At 36.0% G+C, this 14,289-nt stretch overlaps 1 protein-coding gene across 2 annotated transcripts; it reads right to left on the bottom strand.

Annotated features, from left to right (window-relative positions):
- Positions 1-302: 302 nt before the first annotated feature.
- Positions 303-14,286, bottom strand: LOC136850812 (autotransporter adhesin BpaC-like). Of its 2 annotated transcripts, none has more exons than XM_067124832.1 (9): positions 12,511-14,286; positions 12,056-12,246; positions 9,531-9,596; positions 9,163-9,249; positions 6,754-7,428; positions 6,217-6,378; positions 5,103-5,201; positions 4,147-4,236; positions 303-1,142 (listed from the first exon to the last, which is right to left on the bottom strand). In XM_067124832.1, the coding sequence occupies exons 2-5, from the start codon at positions 12,237-12,239 to the stop codon at positions 6,905-6,907; spliced, it is 861 nt and encodes a 286-aa protein (XP_066980933.1). In that variant the 5' UTR covers positions 12,240-12,246; positions 12,511-14,286; the 3' UTR covers positions 303-1,142; positions 4,147-4,236; positions 5,103-5,201; positions 6,217-6,378; positions 6,754-6,904. The 2 variants fall into 2 exon arrangements, with proteins under 2 accessions (XP_066980933.1, XP_066980934.1); XM_067124833.1 differs by having other exon boundaries at positions 6,886-7,428; positions 12,511-12,938.
- Positions 14,287-14,289: the final 3 nt, after the last annotated feature.

Genomic DNA, 14,289 nt, shown 5'->3' with positions numbered 1-14,289 from the left:
TCCATTGCAAACGTTCTGTTTGAGAAAAACTTGTTTACCATATAATAAAAAAAAAAGAGGAACCCAGAAAGGATGTTTGAAGAAAGTGTGAGTTAATTGATGCATTAAGTCAGTATTGTCTAGTATGAGATGGGTTTTCATTGTTTAAATTGATATACACGATCATAAGTTACATCTAGGTTGCTTTTTTCAGAAGTATGTACAGATTACCATTGTTGTTAGGCAGTAATTTACAATTTTTCAAACTATTTTTAACATTTTTTTTATTCATCTAAAGTGTGTGATTAAAGGAAACAAAGATATACTTGTTACTGTTTATTTTCAAGACATCTAAAGTGTGTGATTAAAGGAAACAAAGATATACTTGTTACTGTTTGATTTTCAAGACAAAGGATGGTTACTGCTTTTTATTAGTGTTGAAATACACAGAAATCCTTTGGTTTGTAATTTGGAGTATGCAGTACTTGACATTTAATTCTCCTGGAATGATTATCAAAGTGCCCATCAGTTTTTATTACTTGCCTAAAGGGTATGCTATTTGTAAGTTAGTTTGACCTCAATGAAGTCTTTAAACAATTGTGTATGCTGTTTGTAAATTAGTTTGATCTCAATGAAGTCTAAAGAATTAAGAACGTTGATTGTGGTGTGCGTAAACTATATACTGTATCAACAATACAGCAGTAATTTAAAATGCAAGATTTTTGAACTAGTGCTTGATGCAATGTGCTAAACAACAGTGCAGTCATTTTATATTTTCAAGTTGAATTTTTCATGAAGACATTCAACTACAGCGTTCTCTCAGTATCCTGTGAGCTCAAACACAATGTATTTTGGACAGTGTTGAGTGTCAATGCCTCTTTTGTAATCTGCATGCGCAAAAACTTTGTTGCAAAATTAGAAGTGTGTTGATATGACTGGCAGTCAATATGTTGAAGCCTAAAAAGTCAACAGGAGTGATTTAACAACTTCTGCAGCAAATTAATGAAAGTGTGAAAGTCTCAAATGTTTCTTCCTTACAGTTCTTCTTTAGAGTATTAATTTCCATGAACTCGGTAAAAAACTGCTGTTTGCCATTTGTAGTGGTAGTGATAGACCAAGTAGAGACCTTTTATGATGGTGGGACTGCTTTTTCACAGACAAACCTGTTAAGACAAAGAAAAATGCGTTAAGTTCACAAACTTGAAGGCAAAAGGACTAAGTTTTAACTGAAAAATTTTTATATGCTTTAATGTCATGAAGTCAAGAATATACTATACTGATACTGTATACAGTACATAAACATGCTGTATATTGGTCTTGTAAACTCTATTTCACCTTTGTCTGCCTATTGAGGCAATACCCATATATTGTGTTAACCTCCCATTCTTAACAAGTCTGTATTAAGATACAAAACTGAATGGCCTCACTCACCCCAGCACCTGACCGTATGGCCAAATTTCATATATTCATCCAATGGGATTCAGTTGTTACTCCATGTCCCGCACTACAACGGCTGCTGTGTGAACCTCCTTCCAATCAAAACAAATTTTATCATATTACTGCACGGAATGGCTTTACCAGACCCAGTCCTACGATTTTGGTCCTTACTAATTTGCCACACATTCAACAGTCCCCCCTAGATCTAATGCTACAGTCAACTGAGGCACAAGGTTTTTTATTTGTTCTTAAATCAGTCCTCAGCAGGAACTGAACTCTTATTCATCCAGTTGTACTCAAGCTGTGAAGTTGTCACATCTTGAAAACAACACAGTGATATTTTCCTTGCACAAACAATCTTATTGTATTTCTTACTTGTCTACTTAGGTTGCATGTGTTAATTGTGTTTGTCACAATGGTGTTGCTTGTTGCTTATAGCGAGTCTGCCAATAAAATTTATCCCTTTCAATGTGCAAGTCTTTCATGTTTAATGTTTGTAAACAGGAAATGTGGCACTGTTGCTCCAGCTGTGAATTGAAGGGGAATTAATGGCAAGTAGTAGTATTAATTAATCCAGGAATGAGTACAGTATCTTCTCTCTTTGGATGCTTCCATCATTAATGATGACCCTAATACCTCTTTCGAATGCTTGCAACAGTGCAATTATGATTCTAGAGGTCTCTCTTCCACTGATGCTTCCTGATTTCATTTAAGATTAAATTGCCAATAAAATTATATATTAGAAGCAGCTAGACCTTTGTAGTGTAATTACTGCTACTGTACACCTTACTAGTTACATTGGGCTCTTATTGCAATGTATGCATTCAGAATTTTGAGTTATTATTCTGTACTGTAGTTCTCTTACATACTTTTGCTTGGTGCAAATTAATGATAGCAATGTAACCTGATATGTGTGGGGATGTTGTTTTACATCAGCATACTAATTCATTTTCATAAGGCGTCATACTAATATCCAACTAATTTTGTTCAAGAGCCAAGGTCTGATCAGCATTTTATGCAACTAATCTTTTTACATACTGTAATACTGTAATACTAGCAGGATTCACATTAAAAGTCTTCCTGATATTTCAGCTTCAGTAAGGATGGTCTGGGAATTCATCACAGGAAAGACATAGCACATTAAAGATGCTTTGTAGATTCCAGCTTTGGTCCCAATGAACTGTGTAGTCTGCCTGCTATAAACTTTTGGTTTCTTCATTGAATTTTGGAGGTAAATCATGTGGATTATAATTTTCTGATTGATAAAAGTAGGAAATGTGTAGGATTTGTAGAATTGTAGGATCATTGTCATTATTGTGTTTAGACTTGGCCAATGAGATGGTCCATTGAATGCAGTGATGTCGCTGATAGCTATAATATAAATCTCATTAAGAGTTGCAGTCAGTAGTGCTTGATGCTGTAACTCATCAAAACTAATCATCAATTAGGTGATTTAGTAGTGCCCCCACTTGATTTGCTCTGCTTTGGCAGCATAATTTTAATGTATCCTATTTCTTGATTTTTCATAGTACCTTTGACTTTTTCACTTCCACAAGACTTGAATGACACAAAGTTAAGACTTCACATCTACTGTACAAGAGATTATGCTAGTATGCCACATACTTCAGATATATTTTGCTGCCACTGTAGTGATGAAAACTCATTCCCCTACCTGGATGTCAGCAGCTTCTTATGGGTTTTATATGTGAAAGGAAGTTGTTTATTGGTAGTTTCCGCATTCCAAACAGTGGGACTTTATATTCTTGAGACTGTTGTTAGAAATACAGCTTTTGTCATTGTTGACATCACCTCAAATGTAGCTGACTATCAGCATCAAGATTTTGCTGAGATGCCACGACGTCACAGTGTCCAGTACTAGAGGTATCCATTACCTTTTGCTGTAAAACTAGGAAATAGTCCTCCCAGTGGTATTGTTGGTAGTGTATCGCTGTTTTTCCAATAGGTTTTTCGACTTATTTTGCAGTTTGCATGTGTGTAGGCATATCTGTTTATGTATCTTTATTATTCATCTGTTATGCTTAGAATCTCAACACAGCAACAGGAAGAGAGAAAATATTCAGAATAGCAAAGTAGCTGAGGGAAGATGTAGAAAGGGCAAAGTGCATGAAAGGTGAAAGTGAATGAATTAAAGTTGAAAGCAGGTACTGGAACAATTTAGCATTCTGAAAACCTTTTGAATAGAGAAAATGAACATGAACTGGGGGATGTTAGCATAATAAAAGGGCCCATGAGGAGGTTGCAAGAACCACTGGGGAAGTGAAAAATGATGAAGTTCCAGGACCGTGTGGAGTAACAAGTTACTAAGAAAAATTAGCTTAAAAACTGAAAATCAATGAGCTTCCTAGATCATGAAAAAACCAGTCAAGGGACAAGGTATGACCAGAAGTGCAAAAAAAAAAAAAAAAAAACCCTCAGTCATGGTATACGAAGGAAACTGGATGCACTGCAGTGTGAAAACCTTAGAGGAATAAAACTAGAAAAAAATGATAAAGGAATCTTTATATCGTGGTAGCTACAGGAAAGAACCATGCAAAGAGGAAGGGATTAAACTCCATCTGTGGATACTGAAAAAGCATTTGACAGAATTGAGACAGACAATAGAATGGGCACTTCAAAGGCAGAAAGTACAGGGAAGATTCCAATTGAATTATTTTTATTCTTGTGAATCAGGGAGCAATATAACTCATTGCTAACAGAGTGTTTAATTACCTCATGAGTGTTGAACAGAAGTCATCATGCCACATTTTGTCGTCGTCGATGTAAGTACAGTAGTTGTTATCTGGTTCACCAGATGCCCACCTGAAAGAGATTTTAAAAGTATAAGCACTTTGGAAATAGAGGTGGTTTTAGTTTAGCAAAATGAATATCATAATAATAATAAAATTCAGCAAGGATTAAGATGAATGCCATTACCATTGTGCCTTGAGAAAAGTGATCTTGAAAAATAAAAAAAAACTGGCTTAAAGGCAGCTTCAGATGTCAATGGAAGATATATTAAGATATTTAGGGTACCTTCCTGAGGTGTCATGACATTACTGATGAGTTTTTCCTCACCTGCAGGGACTTGCATGATTGTGTTATAGAGATGCTGTCTTGTGATTGATGGTATTTTTTGTTCTGATGGGTTTGTGTGTTAGAATAATAATTGATAATTTGATTCTTAATTACTGTTTTTATATTAACTTCAATACGATGTTTTGCCAATACAGTACTTTAGAACAACCAACCTTTTCAGAATCTATTAATTTATCCTGACAGGACTGAACCTAAGGCAGTGTGACCAATCATTGACACTACCTTCCCTTAAAATTATTTTGATCACTATTACACTTAGCTGGAGGAGCTTATTTCCCCTTCAGGAGGTTGCTTTAACAGCAGCTTAGCAGCAAACTATACATATATTGAATGGATCATTGACTTTTTTTCCTCTGATGTCAAGCATTATTAATTTTATCCGTTTTTGTTTCTCCAGATGATTACGAGATGAATCAATCAAAATTTTTTAGTGTTAAATGTTAATTCTTCAATTTCTTTTTCTTGTTTTCATCAGTTCTGACCAAGAGAATGGTGCTGCTTCCCCATCTCTTTTGACTTTCCCAGCTATTTTGAAAACTAACATTGCTAATATGAAGAAATCTTCAGTTTTTATTTTTATTTTTACTTACTCTGTATAAGTTGGGAGGGAACCGTCAATATTCCATTTGAATTGTTCCTATCAGGGAACCTCCTTAGTCCAATCCAGCATTTTGTGCAATCATTGTCATCTGAGAAGAGAAATATGAGTAAAAAAAAAACAGTAATCTTTCAATTATTGCAAACTGTGCACTTCACACTTTACTACTCAAAAACTTTTTCTGTGCAATTCCACAGAGATTTATATGTATTCAACATCACCTTAAAAGAAGGCAATAATAATTTTCATGTGTTTCAAGTGTGTATTATCCATTTTTTCTAAGCTAATAAAAGTAATGGAGGAAAGAGAGAGAGAGAGAGGAGGGCTGGGTGTTTGAAGGCAACATTGTAAGAGGGAAGGTGAAATTGTTGTAGTATAAATTAAGGCTTGCAATGTACTGGAGAAGAAAGAGTTTGCTGAATTAGAAAATAGTTCCTGTTAAGTGGTCAGATTCCATAAGCTTTAAGGTATATCTGTGTTTATGAGAAAAAGTGGCTATCAATACATATTTATTTCCATATTGGAAAGTGTGATGTAATCACATATACTATACTTCTGATTCCTAATATCCCTGTAAGGGGGTAGCGCCGTCAGTGCACCTCATGTGGTGCACTATAAGCATTCAGTGCACCTCATGCTGGTGCACTATAATTCTCTCTCTTCCATCTTCCTTTCTAATCTCTCCTAACAATTGAGTTCTTTGCAGCTTCAAACCTTTTACTGCAATTTCTATTTCAGCACTGAATTCAATTCTTTTACTGTAACCTCCATTCATATTGCACGGACGAGTTGGCGAAGTAATAGCAGCTGTTATTGTACACTTTCCAGCCTCTTTCTTGGAGAAAATAATTATCATCTTCCTTTCAAATCTCTCCTAACAATTGATGTCAGGTCCAGTTCAAAAATCATTGTCGAATATGGCTTTTCTTTGTAAAAGAAAAATTCCTGTACCACCTTTCAAACCTTTTTACTGCCAATTTCTATTTCAGCACTGAATGACCTCACAGGCCCCAGTGCTTGACCTTTGGCCAAAATCCTATTCTATTTTTTGATTCCTAATATGAACTAACTTCAAGTCAATGACAGAGCAATGCAAGGCTACAAACTCTTGATGAAGTTGCTCTCCTCGGCAGACGTGATCTTAGCCAGGTAACTTCCGTGTCTGTTGCAAATATTGCTTGCGTCGTCCCAGGCCTTTTGCACGGACGAGTTGGCGAAGTAATAGCAGCTGTTATTGTACACTTTCCAGCCCGTTCCGCAGGGAAGAGCTGTCATGAGATTAAATAGTGGAGAAAATAATTACATCAAAGTTACACTGGATTCAGTAACGTGAGACAGAAGTCAGTGCAGAAGATGGAGATTTGACTGAAAGATGATTTGCAGGTAACCAAGCTATGTATGACTTAGGTCCAGATATTAACAAAAATCATTGTCGAATATGTATCGTATTCACAAGAATATTTTTCTTTGTAAAAGAAAAATTCCTGTTTTAAGCCCTTAAATGTGGGCTAGCAAAAAACTATGCACTATATGTGAACAATACTGAACATTTGTTATCGTTGAGCACAATTAAATATTTCAATTATGGGAATATCATGAGTATATAATATAATATAATATAATATATATATATATATACACACCAGTTCCATTGGTAGATGCAAGCAGTTAGCTTGCCCATTCCAGTTTCATTAGTGGACAGGGTGGTTCCATTGGAGAAGTAGACGTGAGTCAGTAGCCATTCCAGTTTCATTAATGGATATATATATACACACCAGTTCCAGTTCCATTTCATTAGATTGCAGTAGATGCAGAGGTACCCATTCCAGTTTCATTAGTGGGCAGGGTGGTTCCATTGGTAGAAGTAGAAGAACCCATTCCAGTTTCATTAGTGGACAGGGCAGTTCCATTGGTAGATGAAGGGGAACCCATTCCAGTTTCATTAGTGGACAGGGTGGTTCCATTGGTAGAAGTAGAGGTACCCATTCCAGTTTCATTAGTGGACAGGGTGGTTCCATTGGTAGAAGTAGAGGAACCCATTCCAGTTTCATTAGTGGACAGGGCAGTTCCATTGGTAGATGTAGAGGTACCCATTCCAGTTTCATTAGTGGACAGGGCAGTTCCATTGGTAGATGTAGAGATACCCATTCCAGTTTCATTAGTGGACAGGGCAGTTCCATTGGTAGATGTAGAGGTACCCATTCCAGTTTCATTAGTGGACAGGGCAGTTCCATTGGTAGATGTAGAGGTACCCATTCCAGTTTCATTAGCGGATAGGGTAGTATCAGTGGGTATACTGGTGTTCCCCTGGGTGATGGCTGTATGTAAGAGGTATTTTGTATTATTTATTTACACATCTGACGCAAAATTGAATATTGTACAATTCTAATCTCACATCAGATATAAAATTGAACATTATACTTTTGTTTTTAATAAATCAGACACTAATGGAGTATTTATGTTTCATACCAGACACAAAATAGAATATTGTACATTTTTCAGTTTTTTTAGTATCTTAATGGACTGATTAAAAGGACTGTTGATATGGCTGCAAAGTTTTGGAATAAGAAAAGGGTCATGAATAGAGTATGGAGTAATTAATGCTTGAAGATACGATATTAATGATGGGATATGGTGAAGAGAAACTGCCGAAACTTGGAGGGAATTTGAAAGCTTCTGCGAGAGGAGAAAATTGAGAGTAAATCAGAATAAGTGTCAGCATATGAGGGTCAATAGAACAGGTAAAGAAAGGAAGTCAGTAGGTTGATGCAAAAGATAAAGAGGAAGCTGTGAGAGTCTGTGAAAGCTGAAGCTGTTATTCAAGAAGGCATTGTTGAGCCAACCGTCTTTCATGGAAGCGAAGTGTGGTTGTGGTATGTAAATTAAAAAAAATAGTGGAAGCTGTATTGATGAATTCTTTTAGCACTGTATATATTATGTAAGGGATAACAAATGTGGAGGCATATTAAAATTGTAAAATGCTTAGCTCAGGTGAAGGGATAAATCAGACCATGTAAAGATGTTAATAAACTTATTCACTTAGATAATGCCTTACTAAGGAAAAGCCATGACTACCTTGAGTGTCTGTGATTGTGAGACCATCTCTTGATGCTGTTGTGACAGTTGTTGTTGTATTACCTGTTGAGTTTGTAGATGTGTCTGTGAAAAGATATAAGGCCCTGTGATCAGGATTATATACCCCATTATTTGCTGGTAAGTCTCTTGTGGTAGGACTACAAGACTCTTCCATTTGTATGTTCTGTTTTAAGATTCATTTGCTCACAGTTTTCCTCTCTCCACCCCATAGGAGGGTAGTATCATCAGTGCGCCTCATGCAGTGCACTGTAGGCATTGAGTAAGCTTCTTTGGAGCGTCCCTTTGACTCCTAGCTGCAACCACTTTCATTCGTTTTACAATACCTCCATTCATATTATCTTTCTTTTTCTTACTTTCCACCCTCACCCAACAATTGTTTCAACGTTATTTTCAGCGCTGAATGACCTCATAGGTCCCAGGGTTTGGCCTTTGGCTTAAATTTTATAGATTATCCAGTGCTCTTGTTCTACACCTACCCCGTATATTCAACAGTCTTTATCAATGTCTTGTGCCTCTTCTGATAGGAAATTGCCATTTGTGTAATACATTTCAAGTTCCGTTTGCTTTTTTTCGTTCTGGCTTTAAACTCCACAAGAAGAAACCTTTTGAAACCTTATAACTGCCCCTAGTTAGACTGTACCTGTACTCTTTGTTCAATTTTCTTTCACTTTTCCCCTGACAGTGCAAGTTCTAGACTAATGTCCTTGTTTGCTATCTGAAGTAAACGAGAGGTTGCAACTCTGTCTCGCAAGCCATGTTAACCCTTGCTTTCTTCGAAAAACAAAACATCAACCTAGCCCTTCTAAATATGATTGCTACAATACATTTCTAACCTAGAACGTAACAATAAAGTCAGATCTTGTTGAACCTCATCATTTCTGTCATTATTAATATTACTTTTCTAAGCAATCGTAGCATTCATAATAATAATCAATAAAGTAACTTGATTTTCTCACCGTTCTGAATGTAAGTGTAGGCAGAGCTGTCACTCGTTAATCCACCCGGATTTATGGCTGCGTTGGCGAAGGAGCATGTAATCCCACCTGTATGATAATTTTAAGAAGGAAAATTAGGTGTTAGAGTAAAATCACTTTTATATTGCAAGACGTTGGTTATCGTAATGGGAGGTTCTTAAGGCTATTCAGTTATATGGTGACATCTAGTTCTCTTTTTATTCAGAGGGATTTGGCTTATCTTTAAATTCAAAAGCGATTTATGTCAGGTTTGCTAAGAAGTTTTTTTTATAGTTGAATGCACCCGCCAACCCTTTTGACAACTGCATCTAAAACAAATGTTATTTTTTTTTATTGTTTTATTGCCTTACCTGCATTAGTCTGAACACTGACAGCTGTGCAGGAGTAGTTAAGCATGCACATTATTCTGCAAGTACCTAAAAAAAAGAAAAAAGCTCTTTGTATTGCATCACCAACAAAAAAAATATTTTTGTCTTGGCCGACATTTTCTTAAGTTACTTCTGTACTCTACACACACACACACACACACACACACACAGAAAGAGAGAGAGAGAGAGAGAGAGACATGAAATTTAGACTATAAAGCCAAGCGGCGGGGCACTTTCAGCCATTGTCTTTTTCTTCTTCTTCTTCTTTTACCGTTATAACGTCTAAATGTGATATATTGCTGATGCAAATGTAAAAGAACAGTCTTTAAAGAATAAATGTGTCAAAGGTATAAAAGAGTCCTGAATTTCGGTAACTCTTTCTGCTCTTTATCATGTAGCCCAATCACTTCCTTCTTTTCATTCTCTTAAGCGCTGAATGGTTGAAAAGTGCCCGAGTGCTCGGCTGTACATAGCCTAAATTTCACAATTCTCTCTCTCTCTCTCTCTCTCTCTCTCTCTCTCTCTCTCTCTCTCTCTCTCTCTCTCTCTCTCTCTCTCTCTCTCTCTCTCGTGTAGTTGCTTGGAAGTGTGCAGAAATAATTGCAGAAAATGCCAGTCAAGAAAGAACTCTGACTTGAATACAATTCGTTATCTAGAAAAGTTTTTTAATAGTGCTTTTATTTCAGTAAATTGGCCTTTTAACTCTGAAAATATATTACTATTAAATTCATCTTTTTACAAAAAAATCATAGGCCTATTAAATTGTGATCATTCTGTCCCTTCATGTAAGCCTTACACCCGAGAAATTATATATAAAATCTCACAATTAGCAATATTTCTTTTTAGAAAACATTCGTTTCCACAACAAACATAAACAATTTTTTTATCTGAAAAAAAAAGAGAAAATTTGCCAGTGAAGCCATTAACTCTACCTGGCATGCCTTCTGAAATCTTCCTACAAACCAGGGAGCGATTATACCGAACAGGCTGTACGCGAGGGTCATCTATTAAAAATAAAGAAGATTCTGTGTACGTGCGTTGTAAATAAAAAAGACCTCGTGCACTTCTGTAAGCATATATTATTGCATCGTAAATTTCATTCTGTCAGCTTATAGAAGTCATTTTTAGTTATTTTAATCGATGTGTTCAGCTTGTGCTTTGGTTGTTGCTAGGACAACATGGTAAACTGTGTGTATATATATATATATATATATATATATATATATATATATATATATATATATATATATATATATATATATATATATATTATAAATATTTTTTTTTATGTTTCTGCTTTTAGATCATGGCTACAGTGAGTTAAGAAGTAAGCTCGGTTTAATGATATCCAAGTTTAATCTTCCCCCAAAAGAGCAGCGGAAGTTTTTCAACACTGTATTGACCAAATCCATTACTTTTTTTTTTTTTTGAGAACCTACGAACTGATTTTCAATATTCATTGGACAAGAACTCTGCCGTTTTGCAACTGACAGTAAGTAGTACACGTTTCAAAAGTCAACACGTTGCAATGAATTGGCCACTGTGGACACAAAGAATGTGAAGATTCTGGTAAAGATGTATTACAATGGTTACAATATCAAAATTTGAAGTTCTGGTGCACTTTTTTGGTCAAATTTATTATAACATTGAAACAAACAAAACGCGGTTCCAGACTGGACAGTAGAATTTAGGCATATCACCTCCAAAATTATTAGGCATCAGCTCTTAGGCCTAGTATCAACAAAATGGGATTGTTTTCAATATTTTGCTTCTCTGGTCATCGTTATAAAGCTACACATTTTGGCTTGGTAGTTTTGTAGAACAGGAAAAGCCCCTGAATTATAAAGGCTTGTTTGTATAAAGACTGTTGTGATTTTTTATTTGTTTCTGCTCCGAAACGACGGCATGTAAATCCTGATTTGTTACGAGAGTAGATAAACTACATAAATTTAACTATCAATAGGCCTAGGGTAATCCGCGAGGTAATCTTTTGAAAGTTTAAAAGTTCTGTGTTCGTTTGTAAGAGTGAAAGCTGCTTTCAAGAATATTGGTAGTATACTTGTCATTGCAGTCAGTACACATGTGCAAGGAACTATTTTCTGTGGCGAAATTTAATGGCTTCCATATATGAAATTTTAGCATGAGGGAGATAAAATTGAATTGAAGACTCATGGCTATAGAAGTGTGATGTTACGTTAAGATCCCGGATAGTATTTTGTGAAGTGGCGTCAAAAACACTTTGCATTATATATATGTATATATATATATATATATATATATATATATATATATATATATATATATATATATATATATATGTATGTGTGTGTGTGTGTGTGTGTGTGTGTGTGTGTGTTTTGCATCGTAACTTGTGCAACTATTACTAGATACCAGGGCCTATTGAGTACAAACTAGGATTACGTGGTTGGTCGAGCAGGGAATAAAAAAAATCCACAGTGGAAGCTAACAGCCAACAAAGTGAGTCTACTTAACAGAGCCAAACTTACAGGATGAAGGAGCGTCGGATATTACGTAATCTGTGAGGCCGTCAGTGAGCGCAATATGAGGATGGATCGTAACAGGGCGGCTGGCGCCGGAAGTCGAAGGAAAGAGAGCGAAAATGATTGTCCAGAGAGCCAGTGTCTTCCAGAGATTCATCGTGAAGTAGGTCCTCTGTTTTCCAGAACACATTGCTCCTCTGAAAAACAAAGGAAAAAGATAAAAATGAAATATGGCTGAAAGAGCCTTTCTGTTTGGTACTTGTTACATGACATAAGTAGGCCTATTTTCAAGTTATTTGTTTTCTGCTGCTTATATGTTTTTCAGACACTTTTTCATACAATGTTATGACCGTAGACGCTTCGTGACTCTGTGCAACACAGAACCACACAAACATACACATTTATACAACCCATATACAGCTCAATACAACAACGAAAATACTACTTGTGATTTTTTTTACCTTAAGCATCCAAACGTAATATTTAGTAATTTTTCATCTCCGTGATTAAATAAGCACCTTGTGTTGGTAGAAAGAAATACGCCATGTTCTTTACCTTCTAGTTAGACGGAATCCACCACCAGCTGACAGGTCACACAAACAACTGTGACGATTTTCTTAATTTTAGCCGATGTCAATAATTGGGGCTGTTAGAGGTGGTGGTTGGGCCGGGGAAGGAGTTGGAGTGGGGGGTACAGTAAATGCAAAGCTTAGAAAGAGAGGGAGAGAGTTAAGTTTGCTTTGCGTGACAGACGGTATCTAGTGAAGGCTGAAAGTCCCATTCTCCGCAGAATGTCATTGAAATCCGTCTTTAACACAAATTAGTCCAGGATTTCAAAATGCAATCAAATCCTCCTCGAGTCATATATATCCTCCCTTTACAATATGACTTTGAAATCCCTTTAAACAAAGGAAATCCCCTCTGGAGGTATTCTGTCAGCGAAGGTGGAAAGTGGCATGATGATCATTAACAATATAAATTATTACAACAATAATTGTTCTAAGGCATTCCTTGGATTTTTTTTCTCATTTGAATTGCTTTCCGTTCCGAAAGTGTCCAGAAGTTTCGGTAAGTGTAGAAGACCAGTGCATTTTGAATATCTCGCAGTTATTGTCAGAATGCAACTCGGACCTTTCATTAAAATTTTTTTCTCTCTCTGAAGAAGAAAAATGAATAGATTCCACTTTTTGTAGTTAGTTAAGGAGAGACTACATTCAGCTTTTCATTTATGGTTGACGTCTTGATGTGATAGTCTTCGATGCGTGTTTCGTTAGTTTAGGTTAATTCGCGAATCTTCTATTCAGGGTAAAAACGTCGTCTCTTGACGAATTATTAATAAAACGATTTTCTCTCTATTCACACTTTTCCTTTGTCCGTCTCCTTTCGTTTAGATTTCACTTGGTGTACCGGTCTCGCCATATTGAATCTCCGCAATTTTTTGTAATAATTGATGAGGCTAATACAGTATAGATATTTGTAAGTTCATTACACCGGTTTCTATATCTTTAATTATTTCTAATTATTTCTGGCGTCTGTGAATGGCACATTGGTTTTACAAATCATTTAAAGGCCTAAATTAAGAAAATGCTAGGTATTTTATTTTAATGATCACCGTCTTATTCTTTTTTATCTTCTAGGTCGTGTTTCCAAGTATGAGCAGATCTTGCAACAGTTAGGAATGCACCCTACACTAGGCTTATGTTTTTAATAAACGGTAAAATATACCACATTTGGATATCATTTTCACTAACAATCTTATGTGATTGTATATGTTACATTTTGTTGTGTTGTCTGCGGTGACTTCGGTATTTAGCACAGGAAAAGGCTTCAGGTGAATAACTGTTCTATTCTTTTTTCGTTAATGAATATATTTGATTTTATTTAAGAACCACATCGATGTGCAACTGAATTCATCAAGGCAAAAGGAAAGAAGAGGGCTGCAAAAGAACTGAAGTTCTGTTTTTGGGGGGTCATCGGAAAACTAATGTTCTTAATTCCTCATTTAGGTGACCTGCTTTGTAGACCCATCGCTATTTACAAGTTTTATTCTTAACGCCAGCCACCAGTGCCGTGACTGAACCGGACATTAGGCGCTTTGTCAGTCCATAAATTTCACGTAATTATGTTCTTTCAGAGTCAGGAAAGTAGTATAAAAATGGTTTGAGATCCACAGTCACGTTAGAAAAGTTCTCTCTCTCTTTAGAGCAATGTGTCCCATTGTAGTTTACGACCGAGATAAA

Source organism: Macrobrachium rosenbergii, chromosome 22 (assembly GCF_040412425.1).
Source record: "Macrobrachium rosenbergii isolate ZJJX-2024 chromosome 22, ASM4041242v1, whole genome shotgun sequence".
Classification (NCBI taxonomy): Eukaryota; Metazoa; Arthropoda; class Malacostraca; order Decapoda; family Palaemonidae; genus Macrobrachium; species Macrobrachium rosenbergii.
Note: the sequence above shows the minus strand (reverse complement) of the source record. Positions and strands in the feature narration are given on the sequence as shown.

Bases quoted from the DNA above. Each gene is read 5' to 3' on its own strand.
- LOC136850812 (XM_067124832.1), bottom strand. From the start codon at position 12,239: ATGTGTTCTGGAAAACAGAGGACCTACTTCACGATGAATCTCTGGAAG. The intron at 9,597-12,055 runs GTAAGTTTGGCT...TCTTTTTTTTAG, and splicing joins ATCCGACGCTCCTTCATCCT to GTACTTGCAGAATAATGTGC. The intron at 9,250-9,530 runs GTAAGGCAATAA...ATTATCATACAG, and splicing joins CAGTGTTCAGACTAATGCAG to GTGGGATTACATGCTCCTTC.